At 35.7% G+C, this 25,277-nt stretch overlaps 1 protein-coding gene across 1 annotated transcript in view; it reads right to left on the bottom strand.

Annotated features, from left to right (window-relative positions):
* Window positions 1-204: 204 nt before the first annotated feature.
* The window catches only part of MDGA2 (MAM domain containing glycosylphosphatidylinositol anchor 2), an 814,342-nt gene continuing 789,269 nt past the window's right edge, over window positions 205-25,277 (bottom strand). Inside the window, exons 15-17 of the mRNA XM_068545716.1 lie at window positions 15,190-15,320; window positions 4,448-4,553; window positions 205-1,759 (exon numbers count right to left, since the gene is read on the bottom strand). Of these exons, the coding sequence (XP_068401817.1) occupies window positions 1,671-1,759; window positions 4,448-4,553; window positions 15,190-15,320 (326 nt within the window). The 3' untranslated portion in view covers window positions 205-1,670. The remainder of the gene's footprint in view (window positions 1,760-4,447; window positions 4,554-15,189; window positions 15,321-25,277) is intronic.

Genomic DNA, 25,277 nt, shown 5'->3' with positions numbered 1-25,277 from the left:
TATAATTTAATACTTATATCCCAATTACTTGCATAATCAGTTTTTTTTAATCCTGGGGTGTTGAAAGAACATATAATAATAATAATATTCTTCTTTAGACAAAAGTCTTTTTAAATGAAGTTAAAAGCTGAGATAATTTAAGGAAAAAGATCTTCAAATTTTCATAACCAACAGGTTTAAGTGAAATTTACAATGCATTGGAAAACTGGCTGGTTAAAGGTATGATTTGTCCTCAGGTAGCTCAAAATCATTTTTACAGGTTTTTGTTTTTTTGTAAAAGTGTTTTTTAATCTTGGTAAAATAATAAAATAATATTTCACAATTTTCACAGTCTGACTAAAGGGCAGAGGCATATTACCCTCAGTGTCTAGAATAAAGCCAGATTTTTTCAGGCCCAGTTCCACTGTAGAGTTTGTATGTACTGCAATCACAAACATTTTCTTGTTCCCTCTAAAGCTAGGGCCAATTTCATTTCAAATGGAGGTTAGAGTAAAAAATCACTCCTGTTTCACCACCTTCTGCGCTAAGTATTATCTTAACAACCTTTTGCTCTGGTTGACCCATTTAATAACCTGGAAGAAAAAAGTGTTGCTCCCATGTCTGGTCTCAATGGAAGTTATTTTCTAATGGACAATAAGCCGAAAGGCCATGGCTGTCTAGGAGGTCAAACAACAAATATCTTGTCTGCATGGGCTTACGCAGCAGCTTCGGTCCTTTCTTCTTCAGAAGCGGCTTTGTTGTCTTGCCTGTAATTTGCACATTTAGGCTCTGTAGTTTGTTTATAAAACAGTTTTACACAAACCACTCTTAGCAGTGCAAACTTCTGAGTTGAAAATTATTCAGGCTTGTTTCATTGAAGGCACTTGGTTTCCATGGCAATTTATAAAAGGTGATGGTTTGGTTTCTTCGTTGGAACAGATGACTTAGTTTGGGTGTTCAAGTGGCCGCAAGCAAACTCCGATAAGCCTGTGTAATATGTAAGCCCAGGTTTACCATCCTGGATAGTAGTGCATGCAAAAAGAGACAGCATACAGTTATCTAGCTTAGCCATGGGAGGAAAACAAATAATAATAATAAAGGTGGGATGGGGATAAGGTGGGGAGGAAGAAGAATATTGTAAATAATTCTGAGTTCGGGTTATTTTCAAGGAATGGTAACAACCAAAGGTAAAAGGGCCTACATTTATTTAATTCTCTATGCAAAACCTTCTCAAAAGGAAAATAAATGCCAGCTCTTCACGTACCCTGTTTACAGTGAGGTTTTTGTTGGCAGGCCATTAGGTTTCCATGGTAACAAGCAAACTATTCATTTGAAACAAAACCAGCCATGACTTTGTGCTTTGACAAGGATTTCTATAGCTCTTTTTTTTTTTTTTTTCCGAGTTCAACCAGATGACCAGATGACGCTGTAATCTTTTTAGCCACGAAAGCACCTGAAGGTCTCTTCTCTACTCAGGTCAAGATTTTCTTTTATTTGTAGTGCGGAATAAGTTATATTTCCATGATGTCTTTTTATCCCCAGTGCTTAAAAAATTTGTTTTTATTATTTTATTTTGAGTCAGTAGTCAGTGGAGGAATCTTTGGTAGTTTGTTTTTTCAATGTCCATTTACAAAGACTCTTTCTTCATGCCAGTGCCTGGTGAATCTTTTATAGCCTCTGCCAGGGTAAGGTCACCTTCGAGGACTTAAGATAGAGATGAGGACGATAACTGGAAAAAGCCATATATGTACTAAAATTCCAACAGCACCATCAACGGAATCTAAAGACAAGGGAAGTAAATGCCAAGAAATCATTAAAAAGGAGAGTAAGTATTCCATATAGCTACCAATACAACTTCGGTGAACAAATAAAACAATTTTAGTATATGGAAGATATTTTTGGAAAACACTTGTTTTTTGGTTTGTTTTATTTATCAGCTTCACTTCCAAGACAAGTGAAAAGGAAAATAACTTGAATACATGGTGAGGCATTTGATAAAATTAAAATATTTTCAGATTTTAAATTGATATGCTATGCGACGAAAACCTGTTCAGAAGATATTTATGTGAGTTTGTGGCTAAGCTCAACCTCAGAGTTCTGCTAGCCACACGAAGGCATGCACACATAGAAAATTCTCAAAAATCTAAAAGGGCAGCTTCATTTTTTTTGTTTTTTAAGCTTTTAGAAATGTTTAAGCTTAAAGACCACTGAAAGAAAAACTACTCTTTATGAAAACCAGGTAGGGATTGTTATGGGTAGAGAAATTAACTACTGCAAACAGTGGATTATACATATCAGGATCAGTCTATTATCTATAAATTGGGTAAATAATTTTCTCCTTAGTGTAATTTTTAAAAGTGCTATGAAGTCCATTCTAACTAAAAGAGCTCTTTCACCAATCTGCTTTGAGATTCCTACTGTAGCTGGTATTTCAAGTAAAATTCATGTACAGATGATACCTCTTAGAATGTATAGCTTACCTAGGAGGACTAACATAGGCAAACCCAACAATTCATTAACCTGCCTTAAGTTACACAATGGCTCCCACCTAGGAGTGAGCTGGGTTTTGAAAATAAGAGACAAACAATCTCAGCTTTTGATAGTGAGGCCATAGTACTACATTTACTACCGGAGAGGGGTTGGAAGCCTAAGCAGTTTAGGAAGAGGCCTTTGGCCTCCAAGCTGGTTTGTACTTAGAATTTAACATTAATTTAAGATTCCACAAACACTATTCATCAAAATGAACTTAATAAGTTATAGTTAAAGAGATACAAATGTAGCAGAGTATTTTCTCATACCAAAGAAAATGTTTTTGTTCAATTAGAATTGTTTCCTCTGATTTACAGAGGCTAAATAAAAATACCTCCAATAAGCATAGATATATCTTACTTGAAATAGTCATACTTTTTCCTGGATTTAGTAGTTTAAGAGAAGAAAACTGATTATGAAAATGTTCTATTGTATAACAATAAAGTGCCTATGGGTTTTCATAGTCATTTCACTGTGGCTACATTTCTGCTTTCTCCTTTTTGGGGAGTAAATTATGTTCTCTTGCTTTCCTCATTTGGAAAGTTTAATTCTATTTATACTAATTTTCAGTGATTTAATTATCAAAATGTAAGATTTCTGTATCAGATGGTAGCTATCTTCAGTTAATATAGTATATGTTACTATCACTGATTCATGTTGTGAAATTCAAAAGAAATCCCTTTTTCCTCTGAGAAGAATGCTTGCTTTTCTGTGCATTTGACAAACCTACTTCATTTGGATATAGCTGCTGGTTTTCTAAAGAACAATTAGCCAGACACAGGGAGAAACTTTTACTAAAATTGCCACTTGAAATGCTAAGTGTAATGACAAGAAGGTGAAAACTATGGGCAAAATGGCTCATTGTTATGTACAGTCTTAGTTTTTGTCTCCCAACAATGTTTAAAAATGGAGTCAATTCAGTTCGTATGAGCAATCACTGGGTAGTTGTACAAATTTGACTTTCAACATCCAGACTGATGTAATTTCTCACTAAAAATACTCAATTAACAAAGACTCTGATTTGCTCTAGACTTATACAAAGTGGATTTTCATGCTCTTTTTGTAAGTACTAAATAATTGAGTTATTTGTATATATTTAGTTTGATTGATACCTCTTTAAATGACCACAAAATTAAAGATTCTAGGTGGGCCTATGAAAATCCTTCAACTAGAGGAATTTTTCATAAGTATAATTTTAGATTTCTCACCTTCACATGAATAATACAATGAGGATTTTAAGAAACAGCCCAACACATAATTCTGATGGTTTTTGCATTAGTTATAATTTTTTATTTATAGCTCTTTTACTAAAAATGGATTTTTGGTGAAAAACATACAATTTGAAGATATCATTATACCATAATATTCAAACTAGAATAAAAAGTGAAACCAAATTACTGAACAAGATTGTGATGCAGGTATAAGGAGATTAATTATACCAGAAAAGAATTAGGCTGCTCCATTACTTAATATATATACTAAGGCTCTTCACAATATTGAATCTGTTAAAATGGTTGGCAAAAGTTAGACCTACAAAATACATTCATAAACTCGGAGGAATAAAAACAGCCATGGCTATATAAATGTGTGCTGAGTATATAGATTAGCCAAATATTTTAATAAAAGTGAAAAATATCCTCTGAAATTAATAATATAAATTAAGAATATTTAAAAATCTTAATTAAAAACCAAAGTGTGCTTGCCTTACATAGACCTAAATCAAAATTACTTTCATTTTAGGTCGAATAACTGAGTTCAAATGCCTACCATCGGATTTCATACTTTGATTTTAAAATATAATTAAAATTTTAGGGTCTCATGCACAGGAAATTTTTAAATAAACTAAAAATAAATTAGTTTTAACAATTAGACCACATTAGTTTAATAGTCATTACATTACTTTAACATCACACCAAATGATCCAAGAAGAGACACTTACTCTTAGTCGTTAAGTCTTGTTTTGCACATTCTCCTTCTGCAATTGATACATCATCAATGGCAATGTCACCTTCTATGCCAGGACCTCGAATACCTTCAAAAATGAGCTACAAATATGAATGAAACAAACCTAAATGTAGGGATTTGATTTGCAGATGAATTTTTATTGAGAAATCGAGGAGACAAACCTAAAATTGACAACAATCCTGGCATCATTTATTATTGATGGTCTTCAGAATTCTTACTTGCAAAAAACATGAACTTTCTCAACAAAACCAATAGGATCTTCCTTGTATAGCATAGTTTTCCATATTACAAGCTCTGTGTCAATTTTAAAACAAAACTAAACTTAATTGAATAACAGAATAAAAGCAGCTATTACAAATCGTATCACTTTTTGTTTTCAGAGGTAAAGAAAAGTTTTTCTCTGAAATATTTCTCTGAAATAGATTCCCTCCAATGTTTTCGAAACATATCCCATAACACTGGTTTTCTAGAAATATTTTATGGATGAATGAGTTCCGGGTTCACTGCGACAGTATTATGTTTAATGAAGCACAGAGCAAGGGTTTACCATCTCTGTAAAACTGTTTGATCTCTTGCAAATACAGTGAATAAATTCATCATATTCCCCATATGCTTTGTTTTTAAACCCTTGAAGATATTTATGGGTTTACTTATGTTGAGTGTTTAGCGGCAGACCTTTGAATTTCCGGTATCTAGAACAGTGGCTGGCACTGAGGTAAGACATTAGTGTTGAAAGAATAGATGAATGAAATCAGTCTCCATTTATTACTAAATTCTAGATACAAGGTCAATATAAGGACAATTAGCAAATTTTTATTTCATTTTTATAGAAATAAGAGTCTTCTAAAATTTTGTCTTATCTCACAATTACTCCTTGCTTCCAGTAAAACCTTTTAATTCTTTTGATACTAAAAAATAACCTATGCATGTAGTGATTATATTCCCAGAAAAATTTCTACATACCAAAATGAAATACCTACTTTGTTCTTTCCGAAGAAAAATTAGCCTAATAACTGTTTTCAACATCAAACTAATGTGTGCATTTTAATACAATTTCTAGCCTTATTTCATTGCAACAAATTGGAGTAAAAGTCTGTTTTTATCAATGCCAAAATTTTTGTTTTTCAAAGTACCTTAATATGACTCCTTAAAGGCAAATTTGTGATGAATTTAAGAGAACTTACACTACTTTTGTGAAGGCTACCATTGTTCTCTGATATGCTATCATAATTTTATCAATCGAAATCTCTAAGTAGGAGAGTAGAGGCATTAGTTACCACCTTTTGTATTGAGTCCTTTCCCCCACTTACATATGGTCTTTAAGAATAAGAATAATTTGCACGACTGGAAAAAATTTGATAAGAGAAAAAGATTTGGGAAGTTTTTATTATTATATTATTATTATATTTAATTTGTGTAGAGAGGGTTTCCTGCTTACCTATGTTGAGATAAGTATGTTAATAAAGAGTGTTCAAAACCACTTCTTTGAAAGGCATCCAATTTGTCTTGTCACTGAAGCCAAAATAAAATGGCAGACCAGAGTTAAAATATTTAGAACTAAATTGGCAGTATATGAATTCTCCATCCTCAGACAGAATCAGGAATGAAGCATTAATTTGGCTGCCTGGAAATGACAACTTGCATTTGAGTTAGTGTGGTGTTTTGGAAGGTATCTGGATAGTGGCTACACAGCCCTCAGAGGACTATTTAAATTGCAAGAGAGAAGATTAAAGAAAAAAATGAATGGTATAAAAATTCAAGAGCACTGGGGCTTCCCTGGTGGCGCAGTGGTTGAGAATCTGCCTGCTAATGCAGGGTACATGGGTTCGAGCCCTGGTCTGGGAAGATCCCACATTCCGCGGAGCAACTAGGCCCGTGAGCCACAACTACTGAGCCTGCGCATCTGGAGCCTGTGCTCCGCAACAAGAGAGGCCGCGATAGTGAGAGGCCCGTGCACCGTGATGAAGAGTGGCCCCCACTTGCCATAACTAGAGAAAGCCCTCGCACAGAAACGAAGACCCAACAGAGCCAAAAATAAATAAATAAATAAATTAAATAAAAAGAAAAAGAAATCAGGCACAAAATACATTAAATTCTCACTTAAAAAAAAAAAAATTCAAGAGCACTGAATTTGGAAAAGGAGAAGTCATTTTAATGGCTGCAGAATAGTCCATGTTATGGATGCAACAAAATTTATTTAACCAGCATGTATTGTTATTGTTAGACATTAAAATTATTTTCAGTTATTCTGAACAAGGCTGAGATGAACAAGGCTGAATTTCATATGATTATACACAATTATTATATGGTTCTTTAGGGTCATTATAAATTGCCTCTATCAGCAGTCTATCTGTGAGAAGGCATTGCCTTTTTCCTAACCATGGGTTTTTAAGTATTTGGGTTTTTTTTTTTCCTTTTTTTGATATGTGCTGCTTACCTGGTAGAGAATCAATGTTAAGAGTAAATCAATAGTATTCCCACCCCCTTCTTAGTTTCAGTCATGTGATGCTGAGTCTTCTCTCCTGAAGATAACAACATGAATGGAATGTTATCTTGGAGAAAGTCAGAACTCAAAGATTCATGCTATAAGTGTCTGATTCCACAAAAACAAATATTTTCCACTTTGCCCCCAAGACTAATACTTTACTGAATGAAAGTGGAGGGCTGTCATCACAAATTTTTCTTTTATGCAGGTCTTTTAAAGGATTGAAAGGAAGAAAATGGTAGATTTCTTCCTCCCAGTCAAGTTTAATTCTGGAGGGAAGCAGGAATAAGAATGTATTAGTCAGAAAACTTTGGTATGGTGAAGAGGAAACTGCCTCAATCACCAAGAGTTTTAATTTTAAGAGGTGGAGTAGAAAGAGAAAGGGAGTAAACACTGCTTGTAGAACAGAATACAGGGTTTGTAATGTGGCCATGGCAAAGATAAGAGGATTGCATTCCAGTATGATTTGTGTGGGAAGTGAGATGTTGGTGAAAAGGCTAATACGGGTAGGTTAGAATGTTCTGCACCTGCTCACACTTGAAATCTAAACAGATGAAGCTTAAGTCATAATCCTTGCATTGGGAAGGATGCTGGAGGAACACGCTTGAGAGACATGGATTTTTCCATCTTAGGTATGTAGAGGCGAGTAGACAATAAAATGATCCACAGTTTTTCTTATTTAAAGTACACAATTATTTTCACTTGATAAGTTGCTGTTACCTGGAGATAAGTGTCAGTATAAAATAATGGCATTATTTTAAAAATAAAAATTAAAATGTCTACATCTTCAAAATCATTCCTGAACTTTTCAAAGCTTCTTTCCCTGGAATGATCTTGCCATTGCTCAAAGCATTTCAAAACTTCTGTTACTGACTTTAGAGTATTAAACACTTTTCCTACTAATTTTCTTTTTCTTTCCTTCTTTCTGCCTCGCTGTGCAGCTTGATCAAAAACCCAAGGCTGAACCTAGGCTTGTGCTAAAAACAAAAGTCTTGAAGCAGCGAGGTTGTGAAGGATGCTGCCACCCTTCTTTTGTGGTCAGATTGAGAGGGAGTGCTGGGGAGACTTTGGTGGTAAACGTCAGAGAGTAGATTGACTGATGGAATTTAATATGTGTGCTGCCTGCCTACTGGCAATATGTTGACCGCAAGTGTGTAGTTAGCTGAAGAGCAGAAATACAAATCAACAAAAGTTGAATTGTCATATGTACAGAGGGCTGCCTCTATCTAGAACATTCTTTTATACGAATACTTCATCCCTCGGTGATCCTGATGAAGTGTTACAGTAATAAAAGCTGACTGATTTGTAAATTTATTATTTACATTTATCTTCACAACTCTAGATAATACAGTTTGTCACTGAATAAAGCAATTTGATCACTTTCCAAGCATAGCAGTGTTTTAGTTATTGTGTGGAAATAAATCAGAGAATTAGTAGTAGTTATTACTGGGATGATAAAAATAACTTTTGACAATCAAACTCTTGGTACAGTTATATAATTGGTACTTTTAATATATATTTGAAATCTTGTGATGATTGGGAATCCAATCCAATAGGCTAGAGAAGTACCGTAGTCTTCCTCAGGGTCCTATTTGAACATGAAGAAAGAAAAAGGTACTGTGTAGTTGTTGGTTTGTTTCCTTTTAATTTCCATAGCAGCTTTGTTATTGGAAAGATATAGATTGTTTTTTAACTCATTTGACTCTCACAAAGAAATATTTATTGCATTGTTCTGTTTATGCTCTGAACTCCAACTAGAATTATTATAACACGATTTTATAGATTCTAATAGACTTATAAACGGCTTCGAGATGAAGACCTAGAGGGGTATTTTCTCCTTATATTGTTATTGACTATGAGATAGATAACAGAAATAAAATGCATAGGTATTAAAGTTAAATAATGTACCTTGGCCAAACTTTCAAGTGCTTTTAAAAATAAATCCTTGGTGACAAACATCTTTTTTCTCACATACAAAGATGAGAAACTATAACAGTCCATTATAATATGATGTATCTCAACTTGGAAGATGTGATCTGTATGCAATGAAAAAAGTCTGAATTACATTCACTCAGAGAAGAAATCCTCTCTAGTTTAATAGGTTAAATATGTCATATTTTAATGAAGTACCATCATGATTCTGACTACTATTACATTACAAGGATAAGACTATGTTCTTTTCCTCTTCAATACTTCTGAAATGCATTTGGCTTAATTGCCTTGAAGACAGAATTAATGGCATCTAGATTCTCTGGGAGAAAATGTTGACGTTTAGGTCTCCTAAAAAGAGGGTTCAAATTATGCAAAACCTGTTCTTCACACATAATCACACTGATCTTACTTAAAATGGTTTCCCTTAACTGAAACAAGTTTAAAATTGTAACGTTTTCACAGTGTGTGCCTGCAATTCAGCAAACTTAATATGCAAGAAATACTGCATGATCAGAAAATTAATTCCTGGTGGGTAAATGCAAGTGGGAGTTTAAAAAATGTATGTGAATTTCTGTATTAGAATTACACTACACAGAAGTATTTCAATTCATCGACTGACAGTTTCTTACATTTATTTATAATGCTTTAAAGCATGTAGATATAGATGTCAATATATAGGGAGATACAGATGATGCTATAAAAGCTTATGTTCAAATATAATTTCTCAGAAAGGGAAGAAGAGCTACATGTAGCACTAATGAGTAAAAGTAAATGGGGAGTCAAAGACTACAATGCACTTCTGATGATGACTTCAACATTAGTGGTGCCTCTGCAAATGTTTTCTTTCTGACGAGAGACATCGCTTCTGATCATTACTGCTAAGGCAAAGCCAAAGCCTTGGAATGCAGTTTGAAAACTGACAGTGTACATCACTTGGAAAAACTTTAGGATGTGAATAAATTTGAAAATAGCTATTAATGTTAACAATTTTACCTTTATTTTATTACAGGTTCAGCAAATAATTAAACTATCTTTTTTTTTTTTTTTTCCCTCTTACCAGCAAAGAGCAGAACTATCCTTAACCAGTACAGAAGAGATTTGAAGAGAGGTAACATAATAAACCAGGTGAGTAGCCTAAGCTTTTCTCTGGAGAAACTATATAAATATTAACAGTGAGTTTAACTTCACAAGACTGCCAGTTCAGCTTGCTGGATAAATGTCAGCTGGTTGTCAAAGCTTCTAATCTGAAATAATAACATGAGATTTTGACTGTTGGCAAAAACAGAAGAACTAGATCGCATTGTGAATTGCAATTAGAAAATATTTTCAATAGTTACTTCAGGAGCCATCATCATGTCTATAATTGCTCTGGAATTTGGCTTAGAATGTCAGATATGTATCTATATGAGCATGTAATGTCTACTAAGGAGGATGATATTTTTTGGATTATTATTATTCATAGAAATATATAAAGGCAGCATGATGTAATGAGAGCATTATAATCTCTTTTCCAATCCCTATTTAATGTTAAGGATTTGTGTGATTTAAGATAAATTGTCTCAAAACGTACTTTCAAATCTTTAAATGAGGATATAAGAAGATCTACAGAATTCTTTTCGCCTATACCTAAGAAAATGTAGAGACGGTATTATAATGTCTCTATACCTTTCCCTCACAAAACGTTTGAAATGTACTGTGAAAGAAGTAAAGCATTTAAAAGGATAGTTAAATATTTTCCTTGGTGTAGGATATAAAATAAAAGTGACATTCTAAGACTAACACTATATTAATTTTACTTTTTTGGAAATTTTCTCCCAGATCCTTCTGAATCCAGCTAAATATATTTTCCTCACAAGCCCCGATCATGCTAAATTAATTCTAGAAAAAGAGCCCCAAAAGACATTTCAGTAGGAGAAAACTTCTATTTGCCTGAAAAAGTACTACACAATAATTTGATTTTCAGCTAAGCAAACTAATTGGACACACTTAGACAAAGAACTTTGCAAGTGGTTTTTTTTTTAAAGGGTTTATGGATCAAACTAATTTGAAGGCGTACAACTCCAAACAAAACATAAAATGTATCAATGTAACAGAGTCTCAAAATCACTTATATTTCATTTAAAATTCCAAGAGGTAAGAGATAACCTTTCCACTTGAATTAAAGACATTCTAGGATGCCACAAATCTACATCTGAATAATGTTAAAACTTCTCACAACTTAATCTGTACAGTAATATATTCCATACTTTTCTTTGCCATGCTTTTCTGGTAGGCATCACACACCAAAGCAAGATTTTTGAAAAGCTTGATAGTTTATAAATGACTTTTGAGGAAAAAAATACTTTGTCTGAAAAAAGTTGAAAACAACAAGAAACTTGAAAACAAAATTAAATTTAAAAAATGGGGTAGGATGGTGCAGTTGCATTTCCTTGAACAATCAAGATTTATGAAATGAAAGTCCTTAGCCAATGGACCTAGAAATATCTCAGAGAAATAAGAACCTAGAGATCCAGTATAAAAATATGGTTTTATTTATCTTCATTTCCCATTGGTAATTTAAATAGTTTAGAAATTCATTGACTCAAAATCTTCATTTTTTGATTGGCTTCCAGCCAGGTTAGAGTAACAGAAACCAGATTTATCTTCCCAACTGAAACAACCAAATAACCGGACAAAGTATATGAAAGAATGGTATTCAGGACACTAGACATCAGGTAATGAAGAACAGTGAACCCTGAGTGATAGAAATCAAACAAGGTTTGCCCTATGACTGCTCTATACAGAATTTATAGACTATGGTGAAAGCAGAACAAAGGTAGAGCCTGGTAGAAAATCTGGGTTGAGGAGATAGAGCTGAGAGTCCAAGGAATCCAAGGCAGCTAGAATATGCAGGGTAGAACACCAGCCAAGAAAGAATTGCAGAGAAAGAGACATCTGCAGAGGGTACCCCTCAAATATTCAGCAAAGTCCTGATCAGGCCTTGAATGTGAGGAAACTGCCTAAGACGTGGGAAAGACCCAGGGGGACGCATTTAATGTAACAGTGCCCAGCTAACACAGAACTTGGGAAACCTCATAATTCATGAGGCATTGGGTAGAGTACTCAGAAGACTTTTGCCTCAGTATTGAGAAATAATCAGCCTGATATCAAACACCATTCTAGTCTCATGTAACAAATCTTAAAAGCAGGAAGAAAAATTATCAAACTGTTTCCAAGTAACTAAACTACATCCACAAATGAGCTCAAGAATAAAGAAACACAAAAATACCCAGCAACTATGAAGGTAAAATTTACAATGTCTGACACCCAGTCAGACCACCAGACATGTAAAGGAGCAGGAAAATAATGACTTGTAAAGATGAGAAAACATCAGTCAATCAAAACCAACCAAGAACTGGCACAGATGATATCGTTAGCAGACAATGACATTAGACACTTATTATAATTGGATTTAATAGGTTCAAAACATTAACTTAAGACATGAAATGTATTTTTAAAAAAGACTCAAATTGAACTTACAGAGATGAAAAGTATAATGGCTGAGATGAAAAATACACTGAGTAGGGCTGAAAGCACATTAGACATTGCAAAAGAAATGATTAGTGAATGTGAAGACAGTAGGTTATTCTATTAACTGTGAACAGTGAAATAATTTTAGATAAGATGGTGGTTTTCGCAATTTCCTTACCACCTTATGCAAATTTCTTAAGAGTGGGCACTCTCTGTAACGACGAGTCTACTGGACTTGACCTGCTTTCCAATTTGAGAATCACAGTCTTTAAATTCTGCGAGCACCAAACTTTCCTCCATCTCCTTCCTTATAACTCTAAAAAATACTACTTAGGATCAAGCTCCTCTTCCACAGTTCATGTTAATGATTGGTTAGTGTTCTGTGTGGTTCCACTGCCTTTAATCACTGTTCACATATGTACACTTTTCCTTGGAAATATCAACCACTCCCAGAGTTTTAGGCAGCACATACAGCCTAATGACCTACAAAAATGTTTGTCCCCAAAGCTTCAGGAAAACATATGCAATAACATTCTGCACATCTTTAAGAGGATATTCCACAGGCATTTTATATTAACATGTCCAAAATAGAAGTAACCATAATCATCCCCGAAGCCTGTCTCTTTTCCTCTTTTTGTTATTTAAGGTAATGGATAAAGTAACAGACATTACTCAAGACACCCCAGTTAGAAGCTTCTTGGTCATTCATGGCTACTTCCCAAATTCCCAACATAAAAATGTTCTGCTAGTTTTTATACCTAAGTATATCTTGAAACCATCCTCTTTTCTTTATACCACTTCCCTAGTTTTTCCTTTCAATATCCTTTATGTGGATTTTATGAGTGTCCTAACTGGTTTGCTGGCCCGATTTTATCTCCTTGAATCATCTTCCATACAACAACCTAAGTGACGCACCATGTCATCCCCTGAGTAAAATCTTTCCATAACTCCCCAGTGCCTATGCTCTTGAGGTTCCTTAACCTCATCTCACATCAGTCTTTGATCTATTTTTGTGTACCAAATTCCAGATAAACGTCTCTCTGTTTCTCTGACAAATCCTGTGATGTATGACCTCCATGTCTTGGTTTACTCTGAAATCTGCTGCAATATTAATATTAGACCTTTTTCTACTTTGCAATCCCTCTCTTCAGGTTTCACCCCATGTAACAGGCTTCTCTTGACTCTCCTCCATACTCTTCTTGTTGATTAGGTGTGCTCATAGAAACTTGTGCATATTTCTATTACTGCAATTATTACAGTATGTGATATATGTGTTTAGATGTGTATTTCCATCAATCTGAGGTAAACAATCACTATGAAATCTTCATGTCTAGCAATGTGCCTGGCACACAGTAGTAGCTCAATAAGTATTTATTGTACTGTTGTCTGTGACAATAAATGATTGTCTTGAAGGTACTCAATAAATATTTACTGAATTGATGCCTATGGCAATAAAGGATTATCCTGAAGGAAACATTAATATAACTAGTCCCTTAAATACTTACTTTATATGTTTTTGGCTTAAAAATTTTGTGTTGGTAAGGCAGTGACATAGGAAGCAAAAATATGTCTAGAAGAACATCATTTTTTTAGAAAGAAAGGTTCTTTGCTGCCTATAGAGGTATGTACATTTTAATATTACGGCTACTTTTATCAGTAATGCTTTGGAGTTCTGTCTTCCCAGTCTAATTTGGTTTAATGATATGTTGCCGTAGATTCAACTTCTTTATTCTCTCTTCTTATTCTTTTTCATTCTCTATTCAACTTATTTTATTCTTTTTTTATTCAACTATTTTATTCTTCATAGAAACAAAATAATTACTAGGATCTGTGAATTGAGTTGCTTTTATGTGTTTGTAGATAATCAGCTAGGACTTACTCCATTATTCTTTACCAGAGTGAACAACTGAATGCATTTTTTATCATACTGGTTAGTCTTAGAAGTGTAATTTCTAAATCAGTCATTAGAATTTTATAGATTAAGTTACAAGAAGAGAGCATTCCACCAATTGAAAATTGGCATAATTGAAGCTCTCTGAATTTCTATACCCTTACTAAATGCCATGAAATGAAATTAAGAAATCCCCAGTAGAAAAACATACTCAGCCTGAGTATATAAAATACATATATAAAGTTACTAAAATCACTAAAACTACATTATTTTCTCCACTAAAATAGTTTATGAAAAATTTTTTCTAGCCATGATGACCATTGCTATAATCATTAAAATTCTTATTATATATTTGCAGCTAATTCTCTTAATCCTATCTAAGCCTTTCTTCTTTTTTATATAAAAACAAATAAAAGTAACTTGTTTAAAGTTCTCTAACTTTGATAATCAAAGTAATAAATTACTAAAATGACATTACCTCAAAGAGACACATTTTGCTAAAGTATACAAAATTCCATCAAGTAAAATTCAAACAGATTAATTGAGAATTGATTATCCAGCTTCCTTTATTATAAGAATCTATGTTGTTTGTCTTCAAGGAAAAAAATACACACATATGATTTTATAGAAACAAATTACGTTTTCTCCAGGCAAATCACTTGAATTCGGATAGACAATTATTCAAACATATTACTTGATAGATGTTAATTAATAAAAGAAAAGGACATTTTCTATTTATAAAACAACTTTAAGAACTAAAGGGAAACTTAATCATGTGATTTTTGTGATGCTCATGTCAGAATTTTTGCATACGCATTCTAATTTTGCTCAAGATCTGCCTTTAACATTATGCTCAAGTGCAAAAATATATCCGCAGACATGATTGTTCTTTTCTTACCTGAAATGAAGTAATTGGATATATATTAACATGTGCCTCATTCCATCGTTGTCCTTTATTCCCACTTGAAGACCACAGTGGATTCTCTATTGTTGTCTGCCCTTTCAAACGTAGATAAACATTTAAAACACCTAAAAATAACAACGAAATTTTATTTTGTATATTTGCTTTGGCTTCATGTTTGTTTCTTCTTGACTGAACACTCGTAAATTATTAAAAATGAAATTTCACAGAACACTCCAGTGTCTCCTCTTCTCTTCCCCTCTCATTTCCAATCTTGCTCTTAGGACACTTGGCATATGTGGCAGGTCTCCAGAAATGATCACATCTTAATCCCTAGAACCTGTGAATGTTATCTTATATGGCAAAAGAGAGTTAACAGATGTGATTAAATTAAGAATTTTGAGATGGGAAGATTATTCCAAATAACCTGAGTGGGTCCTAAATATTATCACATATATCTTTCTTTCTAAGATGGAGGGAGAAGGAGATTTGATACAGGAGAGAAGGTCATGTGAAAGACAGATAAGATGCAACATTGCTGGTTTTGAAAATGAAGTGAGGAGCCACAAGCTGAATACAGTTAGTCTCTAGAAGCTAGAAAAGACAAGTAGACAGATTCTCCCCTAGAGCCTTCATAAGGGAGCAGCCCTGCTGACATCTTTGTTTTGTTTTTTAATTAATTTTTATTGGAGTATAGTTGCTTTACAATGTTGTGTTAGTTTCTACTGTACAGCAAAATGAATCAGCTATACATATACATATATTCCCTTTTTTTGGGATTTCCTTCCCATTTAGGTCACCACAGTACACTAAGTAGAGTTCCCTGTGCTATACAGTACATTCTCATTAGTTGTCTATTTTATACATAGTATCAATAGTGTATACATGTCAATGCCAATCTATTAATTCCTCCCACCCACCCCCATTTCCCCCTTGGTATCCATTCATCTGTTCTCTATTTCTGCTTTGCAAATAAGATCATCTATACCATATTTCTTGATTCCACATATATGAGTTAATATATATTCGTTTTTCTCTTTGACTTACTTCACTCTGTATGACACTCTCTAGGCCCATCCACGTCTCTACAAATGACACAATTTTGTTTCTTCTTATGGCTGAGTAATATTCCATTGTATATATGTACCACATCTTCTTTATCCATTCCTCTGTCAATAGACATTTAGGTTGCTTCCATGTCCTGGCTATTGTAAATAGTGCTGCTATGAACACTGGGGTGTATGTGTCTTTTCAAATTATGGTTTTCTCTGTGTATATGCCCAGGAGTGGGATTGCTGGGTCATATGGTAGTTCTATTTTTCGATTCTTAAGGAACTTCCATACTGTTTTCCATAGTGGCTGTATCAATTTACATTCCCACCAACAGTGCATGAGGGTTCCCTCAGAAGACTGAGGCAAAAGTCTTCTGAGTACTCAACCCCCAGAATGGGAGAACGTATTTGCAAATGAAGCAACTGACAAAGGATTAATCTCCAAAATTTGCAAGCAGCTCATGCAGCTCAATATCAAAAAAACAAACAGCCCAAACCAAAAATGGGCAGAAGATCTCCTATTCTGAGGGTTGTCTTTTCGTCTCATTTATGGTTTCCTTTGCTGTGCAAAAGCTTTTAAGTTTCATTAGGTCCCATTTGTTTATTTTTGTTTTTATTTCCATTTCTCTAGGAGGTGGGTCAAAAAGGATCTTGCTGTGATTTATGTCATAGAGCGTTCTGCCTATGTTTTCCTCTAAGAGTTTTATAGTGTATGGCCCTACATTTAGGTCTTTAATCCATTTTGAGTTTATTTTTGTGTATGGTGTTAGGAAGTGTTCTAATTTCATTCTTTTACATGTAGCTGTCCAGTTTTCCCAGCACCACTTATTGAAGAGGCTGTCTTTTCTCCATTCTATATTCTTGCCTTCTTTATCAAAAATAAGGTGACCATATGTGCATGGGTTTACCTCTGGGCTTTCTATCCTGTACCATTGATCTATATTTCTGTTTTTGTGCCAATGTCATACTATCTTGATTACTGTAGCTTTGTACTATAGTGTGAAGTCAGGGAGCCTGATTCCTCAAGCTTTATTTTTCTTTCTCAAGACTGCTTTGGCTATTTGGGGTCTTTTGTGTTTCCATACAAATTGTAAAAGTTTTTGTTCTAGTTCTGTGAAAAATGCCACCGGTAATTTGATAGGGATTCCATTGAATCTATAGATTGCTTTAGGTAGTAGAGTCGTTTTCACAATATTGATTCTTCCAATCCAAGAACATGGTATATTTCTCCATCTGGTTGTGTTGTCTTTGATTTCTTTCATCAGTATCTTATAGTTTTCTGCATACAGGTCTTTTGTCTCCTCTAGGTAGGTTTATTCTTAGGTATTTTATTCTTTTTGTTGCAATGGTAAATGGGACTGTTTCCTTAATTTCTCTTTCTGATCTTTCATTGTTAGTATAGGAATGAAAGAGATTTCTGTGCATTAATTTCATATCCTGCAACCTTACCAAATTCACTGATTAGTTTTAGTAGTTTTCTGGTAGCACCTTTGGGATTCTCTATGTATAGTATCATGTCATCTGCAAACAGTGACAGTTTTACTTCTTCTTTTCCAATTTGGATTCCTTTTATTTCTTTTTCTTCTCTGATTGCCATGCCTAAGACTTCCAAAACTATATTGAATAATAGTGGCGAGAGTGGACACCCTTGTCTTCTTCCTGATCTTAGAGGAAACGCTTTCAGTTTTTCACCATTGAGAATGTTTGCTATGCATTTGTCATATATGGCTTTTATTATGTTGAGGTAGGTTCCCTCTTTGCCCACTTTTTGGAGAGTTTTTATCATCAATGGATGCTGAAATTTGTCAAAAGCTTTTTCTGCATCTATTGAGATGATCTTATGGTTTTTATTCTTCAGTTTGTTAATATGGTGTATCACATTGATTGATTTGCATATATTGAAGAATCCTTGCAACCCTGGGATAAATTCCACTTGACCATGGTATATGATCTTTTCAATGTGTTGTTGGATTCGGTTTGATAGTATTTTGTTGAGAATTTTTGTGTGTATGTTCATCAGTGATATTGGCCTGTAGTTTTCTTTTTTTGTAATATCTTTGTCTGGTTTTGGCATCAGGGTGATGGTGGTCTTGTAGGACGAGTTTGTGAGTGTTCCTCCCTCTGTAATTTTTTGGAAGGGTTTGAGAAGGATAGGTGTCAGCTCTTCTCTAAATGTTTGATAGAATTTGCCTGTGAAGCCATCTGGTCCTGGACTTTTGTTTGCTGGACGATTTTTAGTCACAGTTTCAATTTCATTACTTGTGATTGGTTTTTTCAAATTTTCTATTTCTTCCTGGTTCAGTCTTGGAAGTTTGTACTTTTCTAAGAATTTGTCCATTTCTTCCAGGTTGTCCATTTCATTGGCATATAACTGCTTGTAGTAGTCACTTATGATCCTTTGTATTTCTGTGGTGTCAGCTGTAACTTCTCCTTTTTCATTTCTAATTTTATTGATTTCAGTCCTCTCCCTTTTTTTCTTAATGAGTCTGGCTAAAGGTTTTTCAATTTTGTTTATCTGCTCAGAGAACCAGCTATTAGTTTTATTGATCTTTGCTATTGTTTTCTTTGTTTCTATTTCATTTATTTCTGCTCTGCTTTTTATGATTTCTTTCCTTCTACTGACTTTGTGTTTTGTTTGTTCTTCTTTCTCCAGTTGCGTTAGGTGTAATGTTAGGTTGTTTATTTGAGATTTTTCTTGTTTCTTGAGGTAGGATTTAATTGTTATAAACTTCCTTCTTAGAACTGCTTTTGCTGCATCCCATAGGTTTTGGGTTGTCGTGTTTTCATTGTCATTTATTTCTAGGTATTTTTTGATTTCCTCTTTGATTTCATTAGTGATTTCTTGGTTATTTAGTTGTGCACTGTTTAGCCTCCATGTGTTTGTATTTTTTACAGTTTTTTTTTTCCTGTAATTGATTTCTAATCTCATAGTGTTGTGGTCGGAAAAGATGCCTGATATGATTTGTTTTCTTAAATTTACCAAGGTTTGATTTGTGACCCAAGATGTGATCTATCCTGGAGAATGTTCTGTGAGCACTTGAGAAGAAAGTGTATTCTGCCGCTTTTGGGTGGAATGTCCTGTAACTATCAATCAAGTTTATTTAGTCTACTGTGTCATTTAAAGCTTGTGTTTCCTTATTTATTTTCTGTCTGGTTGATCTGTCCATTTGTGTAAGTGGTGTGTTAAAGTTCCCCCTATTATTGTGTTACTGTCAATTTCCCCTTTTATGGCTGTTAGCATTTGCCTTACGTATTGAGGTGTTCCTATGTTGGGTTCATAAGTATTTATAATTGTTATATCTTCTTTTTGGACTGATCCCTTGATCATTATGTAGTGTTCTTCCTTGTCTCTTGTAATAGTCTTTAAAGTCTGTCTTATCTGATATGAGTATTGCTACTCTAGCTTTCTTTTGATTTCCATCTGCATGGAATATCTTTTTCCATCCCTCACTTTCAGCTCTATGTGTCCTTAGGTCTGAAGTGGGTCTCTTGTAGACAGCATATATATAGGTCTTGTTTTTGTACCCATTCAGCCAGTCTGTGTCTTTTGGTTGGAGCATTTAATCCACTTACCATTAAGGTAATTATTATTATTATTATTATTTTTTTTTTATAAATTTATTTATTTATTTATTTTTGGCTGTGTTGGGTCTTCGTTTCTGTGCGAGGGCTTTCTCCAGTTGCGGCGAGCGGGGGCCACTCCTCATCGCGGTGCGCGGGCCTCTCACTGTCGCGGCCTCTCCTGTTGCAGAGCACAGGCTCCAGACGCGCAGGCTCAGTAGCTGTGGCTCACGGGCCCAGTTGCTCCGCGGCATGCGGGACCCTCCCAGACCAGGGCCCGAACCCGTGTGCCCTGCATTGGCAGGCAGGTTCTTAACCACTGCGCCACCAGGGAAGCCCTAAGGTAATTATTGATATGTATGTTCCTATTACCATTTTCTTAAATGTTTTGGGGTTTTTTTGTAGGTTTTTTCCTTTTCTTGTGTTTCCTGCCTAGAGAAGTTCCTTTAGCATTTTTTGTAAAGCTGGATTGGTGGTGCTGAGTTCTCTTAACGTTTGCTTGTCTGTAAAGGTTTTAATTTCTCTGTCAAATCTCAATGAGACCCTTGCTGGGTAGAGTAATCTTGGTTGTAGGTTTTTCCCTTTCATCACTTTAAATATGTCCTGCCACTCCCTCTGGCTTGTAAAGTTTCTGCTGAAAGATCAGCTGTTAACCTTATGGGGATTCCCTTGTATGTTATTTGTTGCTTTTCGCTTGCTTTTAATATTTTTTCTGCATATTTAATTTTTTATAGTTTGATTTATATGTGTCTTGGTGTGTTTCTCCTTGGATTTTTCCTTTATGGGACTCTCTGCGCTTCCTGGACTTGATTGACTATTTACTTTCCCATGTTAGGGAAATTTTCGACTATAATCTGTTCAAATATTTCTCGGGCCCTTTCCCTTTCTCTTCTTCTCCTGGGATGCATATAATTTGAATGTTGGTGTGTTTAATGTTGTCCCAGAGGTCTCTGAGACTGTCCTCATTTCTTTTCATTCTTTATTCTTTATTCTGCTCTTTGGCAGTTATTTCCACCATTCTATCTACCAGCTCACTTACCTGTTCTTCTGCCTCAGTTATTCGATTCCATCTAGTTTAGTTTTCATTTCAGTTACTGTGTTGTTCATCACTGATTGTTTGTTCTTTAGTTCTTCTAGGTCCTTGTTAAACACTTCTTGTATCTTCTCCATCTGTGCCTCCATTCTATTTCCAAGATCTTGGATCATCTTTGCTATCATTACTCTGAATTCTTTTTCAGGTAGATTGCCTATTTCCTCTTCATTTATTTGGTCTTGTGGGATTTTACCTCACTCCTTCATCTGCAACGTATTTCTGTGTCATCTCATTTTGTCTAACCTACTGCATTTATGGTCTCCTTTTTGCAGGCTGCAGGGTCGAAATTCCTCGTTTCTGTCATCTGCCCCTTGGTGAGTGAGGTTGGTCCAGGGGCTCATGTAGGTTTCCTGGTGGGAGGGACTGTGCTCTGGTGGGTGAGCTGAGTCTTTCCCCTCTGAAGGGAAGGGATGCATCAGGTGGTGTGTTTTGGGGTGTCTGTGAGCTTAATAAGACTTTAGGCATCCTATCTGCTGATGAGTGGGTCTTTGTTCCTGTCTTTCTGGTTGTTTGGCATGAGGTGTCCAGCACTGGAGCCTACAGGCAGTTGTGCGGGGCCAGGTCCTGATGTTTATATGCATACCTCCAGGAGCACACACACTGATTAATATTCCCTGGGACCAGGAAGTCTCTGGAGGTCCAGCATCTTCGACTCAGTGCTCCCACTCTGGAGGCCTAGGCCTGACCTCTGGCTGGAGAAACAAGAGCCCTCAAGCTGCACAGTGCAACCAGAGAAAAAAGAAAGAAAACCAAAACTAAAACCAAACAGACAAACAAAACCCAAGACAAATACCAAAAACAACAGCAAACAAACAGCAGCAACAAACACACAGAAAAAAGAAAGAAAAATTAAAAAAAAAAATTCAAGACAACAAAATAATTAAAAAATGAGCACAGTCAATAACGACTAAACTAACAAAAGAAAATACGAAAAATAAAACAAAAATAGAAAGCAAACAAAAAAAGTGAAGGAAAAATATATGCATAAAAACAATTTTTAAAAAATAAAGATAAAAACAAAGAACAAGAAAAAACCCATGAAACAATAAAAAGGTAAAATAAAAATAGAAAAATAAAAAGATATATATTAAAAAATAAAAATAAATAAAAATAAAAATTTTAAAAGATAAAAAATAATAAAAGCAACAACACCAAGAACCGAACAAAACGAAACCAACACAAAAAGAATAATAGTAATAAGAATATTTTCCTGGGGCCTCCTCTGTCAGTGTCCTGGCTCCCACAGTGAGCCAGAGCCAATCCCCACCTCCCCAGGAGGCCTTCTAATACCTCTAGGTAAGTCTGTGGACCCGCTGTGGGCACTGTGGGGCCAGCTCAGACTCTGACCTGGCCCGATTCCCATGTGTACTTGCCCCCAAAGTCCACTGCTGCGAAGGCTAGACTGGTTTCAATTGTGGGAACACTCGTTGTCTATTCAGGTATTCCACAGATGCAGGATTTACCAAGCCGATCTCTGGGATTTAATGTGAGGCTTGTGCAGCTGCACAGAAAAATCTCCATTCCTCTTCCTTAGTTGCACCATCCCTAGGACTCACCTTTGGTTTTGACACCTCTGCATGTGTGCCACCCTCAGGCATCCGTTCCTTGCCCAGGCGAGAGGGAGTGAAAGCAGCAGCTGCTTGGGGCACACTCACTCACTCCGGCTGGGGAGGCGTATGGCGGCCACAATTGGGGTGTATGCTAGCTGCCAGTCACGGTGGGGTCTGGCAGGCAGTTGCAACAGACTATAGCATGCTCGCTCTGGTGGGAGCCCCTCCCAGTGCCCACGGAGGCAGGAGCTGGTGGGTGGGGGTGCCTGTCCCCCACCCCCCTTGTGCCTCTCAATGATGGTGCCTTGTTTTCCAGGCAGATCACGCTTCCTCTAGGGGCATTCCCAGCCATGCATCCCCTCACTCCCATCCCCTCTGCTCTATCCATGCAGCCAACAGCCCTCCTCTCCCCAGATCTGTTCTTCCAACTCCATACTTTAGCACTCAGCCACAGCCAGCATTGGTGGACTCTTGACCCAGGCAAGAGCACCCAGGGCTGATTCCCAAGGAGGCTTTGGGATGGGCAGCACTCAGGCCCCCGGAGCCCACATGGGTGGAGGAGACCCTGGCCCGAGGGGTGGGCGGGCCTGTTCAGATGGAAGCCCCTCCCAGTGCCCACAGAGGCTGAGGAAGCTGGCAGGTGGGGAAAGGGGTTATAATGGCAGCTTCACTCCCTTGCCCACCACTCAACAATGACCCCTTGCTTCTATGATGTCCCGGGCTTTTTCTGCAGACTTTCCTGGTTGTGGAGCTCCTTACTCCTGTCCCTTCAGGCTGTCTTTTCACAGCCAACAGCTGTCCCTTCCCTGGGTTCACACTCCAAAACCCACTTTCCAGCACCCAGCCCCCTTCGCAACAGGTGGCTCAAGACCCAGGCCGGAATGTGCAGAGCTGTGGTGTAGACCATGTGTGCAGTTCTTACTTTGTCCTGCCTTCCACAGACCATTCTCTGTGTTCTCCTTTGATCCCTCGAAGGTCCTTTTCTGTCCCAGATGATTTCCCCATTATGAGGGAGTTTTTCCTGAGTGTGGGGACCTCCCCTCACCTTCAGCTTCCCGCCAGAGTTGCTGGCCTCTTTTCCTTTTTCTTTCTTTCATCCTATCTGGTTGTGAGGGGATTTTTCTTGTCCTTTAGGTGTCCGAAGTCTTCAGCTGATGTTCAGTAGGTGCTCTATGAGAACTGTTCCATTTGTAGATGTATTCTTGATGTACTTGTAGGAGTGACAAATTCCGCATCCTCCTATTCCACCATCTTGACTCCTCCTCTATTTTTCTTCAGTGTGAAGACAGCCATGTTGACAAGTCTCAGATGCCCATCCACAGCTATGTGCTGCCCAAGCTCTACAAGGGTGACCTGGACCTGCGGGCCCCACCCTTCGACTCCCTGCAGATGTATATATTCGAGGGGGGTGGCTCAGTCGCTGTGGGGTCATTAAGCTCCCTGCAGTCGGCCACGTCAGTCGCAGAGCAGAGCTTCGACTTCCTCCCTGCTAACGTCTTGATTTTAGCCCCATTATACTCATTTTGAATTTCTGTCCTCTAGAACTTTAAGATAATAAATGTGGTTGTTTTTAGCCACAAAATGTGTGGTAATTTTTGTTAGAGTGGCAACAGAAAACTAATATAGCATGCAATCATTTACTGACTGTCTTGCTCAAAGCTCGACTTGAATTGTTTCATCATCAGTTAGCATCTCGTTTTCAGTCTACTTTTCATCCAAATCTCATTTTTTTTCTTAAAGAATTATTGGAAGATAAAATGAATAGCTTTGTCTCATGATTTGATATATCTCAACAGTTTCATGTCCTGCACATAGTGCTAATAGTAATGATGATAATAATAATACAATATGTTGAACACTTACTCCAGATAAATGAATCCTCTCAACAATCTTTTGAAGTATTTAATATTATTATCCCCATGTTATAGATAAGAAAACTTAGAGTGATTCAGTAATTTGCCTTATGCCATACAGTTAGAAAATAGCAGAGGCAGAATTTGAACCCAGTGAGTTTTAAAATCTCGTACCTTAATGCTAGGCAATCATTATTTTAATAAATACGTTATAAAAAGTCAACTTTATTGAGGTATAATTTACATGCAATAAAATTCTCTCATTTTAAATGTACAAGTCAATAACATTTGATCAATATATATTATAGTGTAAGCATGAACTCAGTCAAGATATAGAACATTTCCATCTCACCAGAAAGCTCCCTCACTTTCCTTTGTAGTTAATCTTCACAACCCCGTTCCTATGCCAGACAATTACTGATCTGACTTCCTTCATTAACTGATGATTATTGCCTTTTCAAGAATATCATATTAATGCAATTATGCAGTAAGTACTTTTTTGTGTGTCTGGCTACTCAGCATCATTTCTGTTATATATATATATATATATATATATATATATATATAATTTCTGTTATATCATTTCTGTTATATATATATATAGACTTTCCTGACTTTAGATATATATCATTTCTGTTATATATATATATATATATATATATATATATATATATATATATATATATATATATATATATATACATATATGACTCCTTTAAAGTCTTTATCTGCTAAGTTCAATGTTTAACTTTCTTTGGTTTAGTTTCTATGGACTAATTTTTACTTTTCATTGATTACGTATCACATTTCCTGTTTCTCTGTCCACTAGTGATTTTTATTGAATAATGGGCATTGGAGATATTATATTTTAGAGACTTTAGATCTGTAATCTTTCTCAGAAAGCAGCTTTGTTTTAACAGACTATTCAGTTACTGATAAATTATATTGAACTTGTATAGGCTTAGTTTTACACTAA

This window comes from Eschrichtius robustus, chromosome 1 (assembly GCF_028021215.1).
Source record: "Eschrichtius robustus isolate mEscRob2 chromosome 1, mEscRob2.pri, whole genome shotgun sequence".
NCBI lineage: Eukaryota > Metazoa > Chordata > Mammalia > Artiodactyla > Eschrichtiidae > Eschrichtius > Eschrichtius robustus.
The sequence above is the reverse complement of the archived record's forward strand: the minus strand, read 5'-3'. Positions and strand labels throughout refer to the sequence as shown.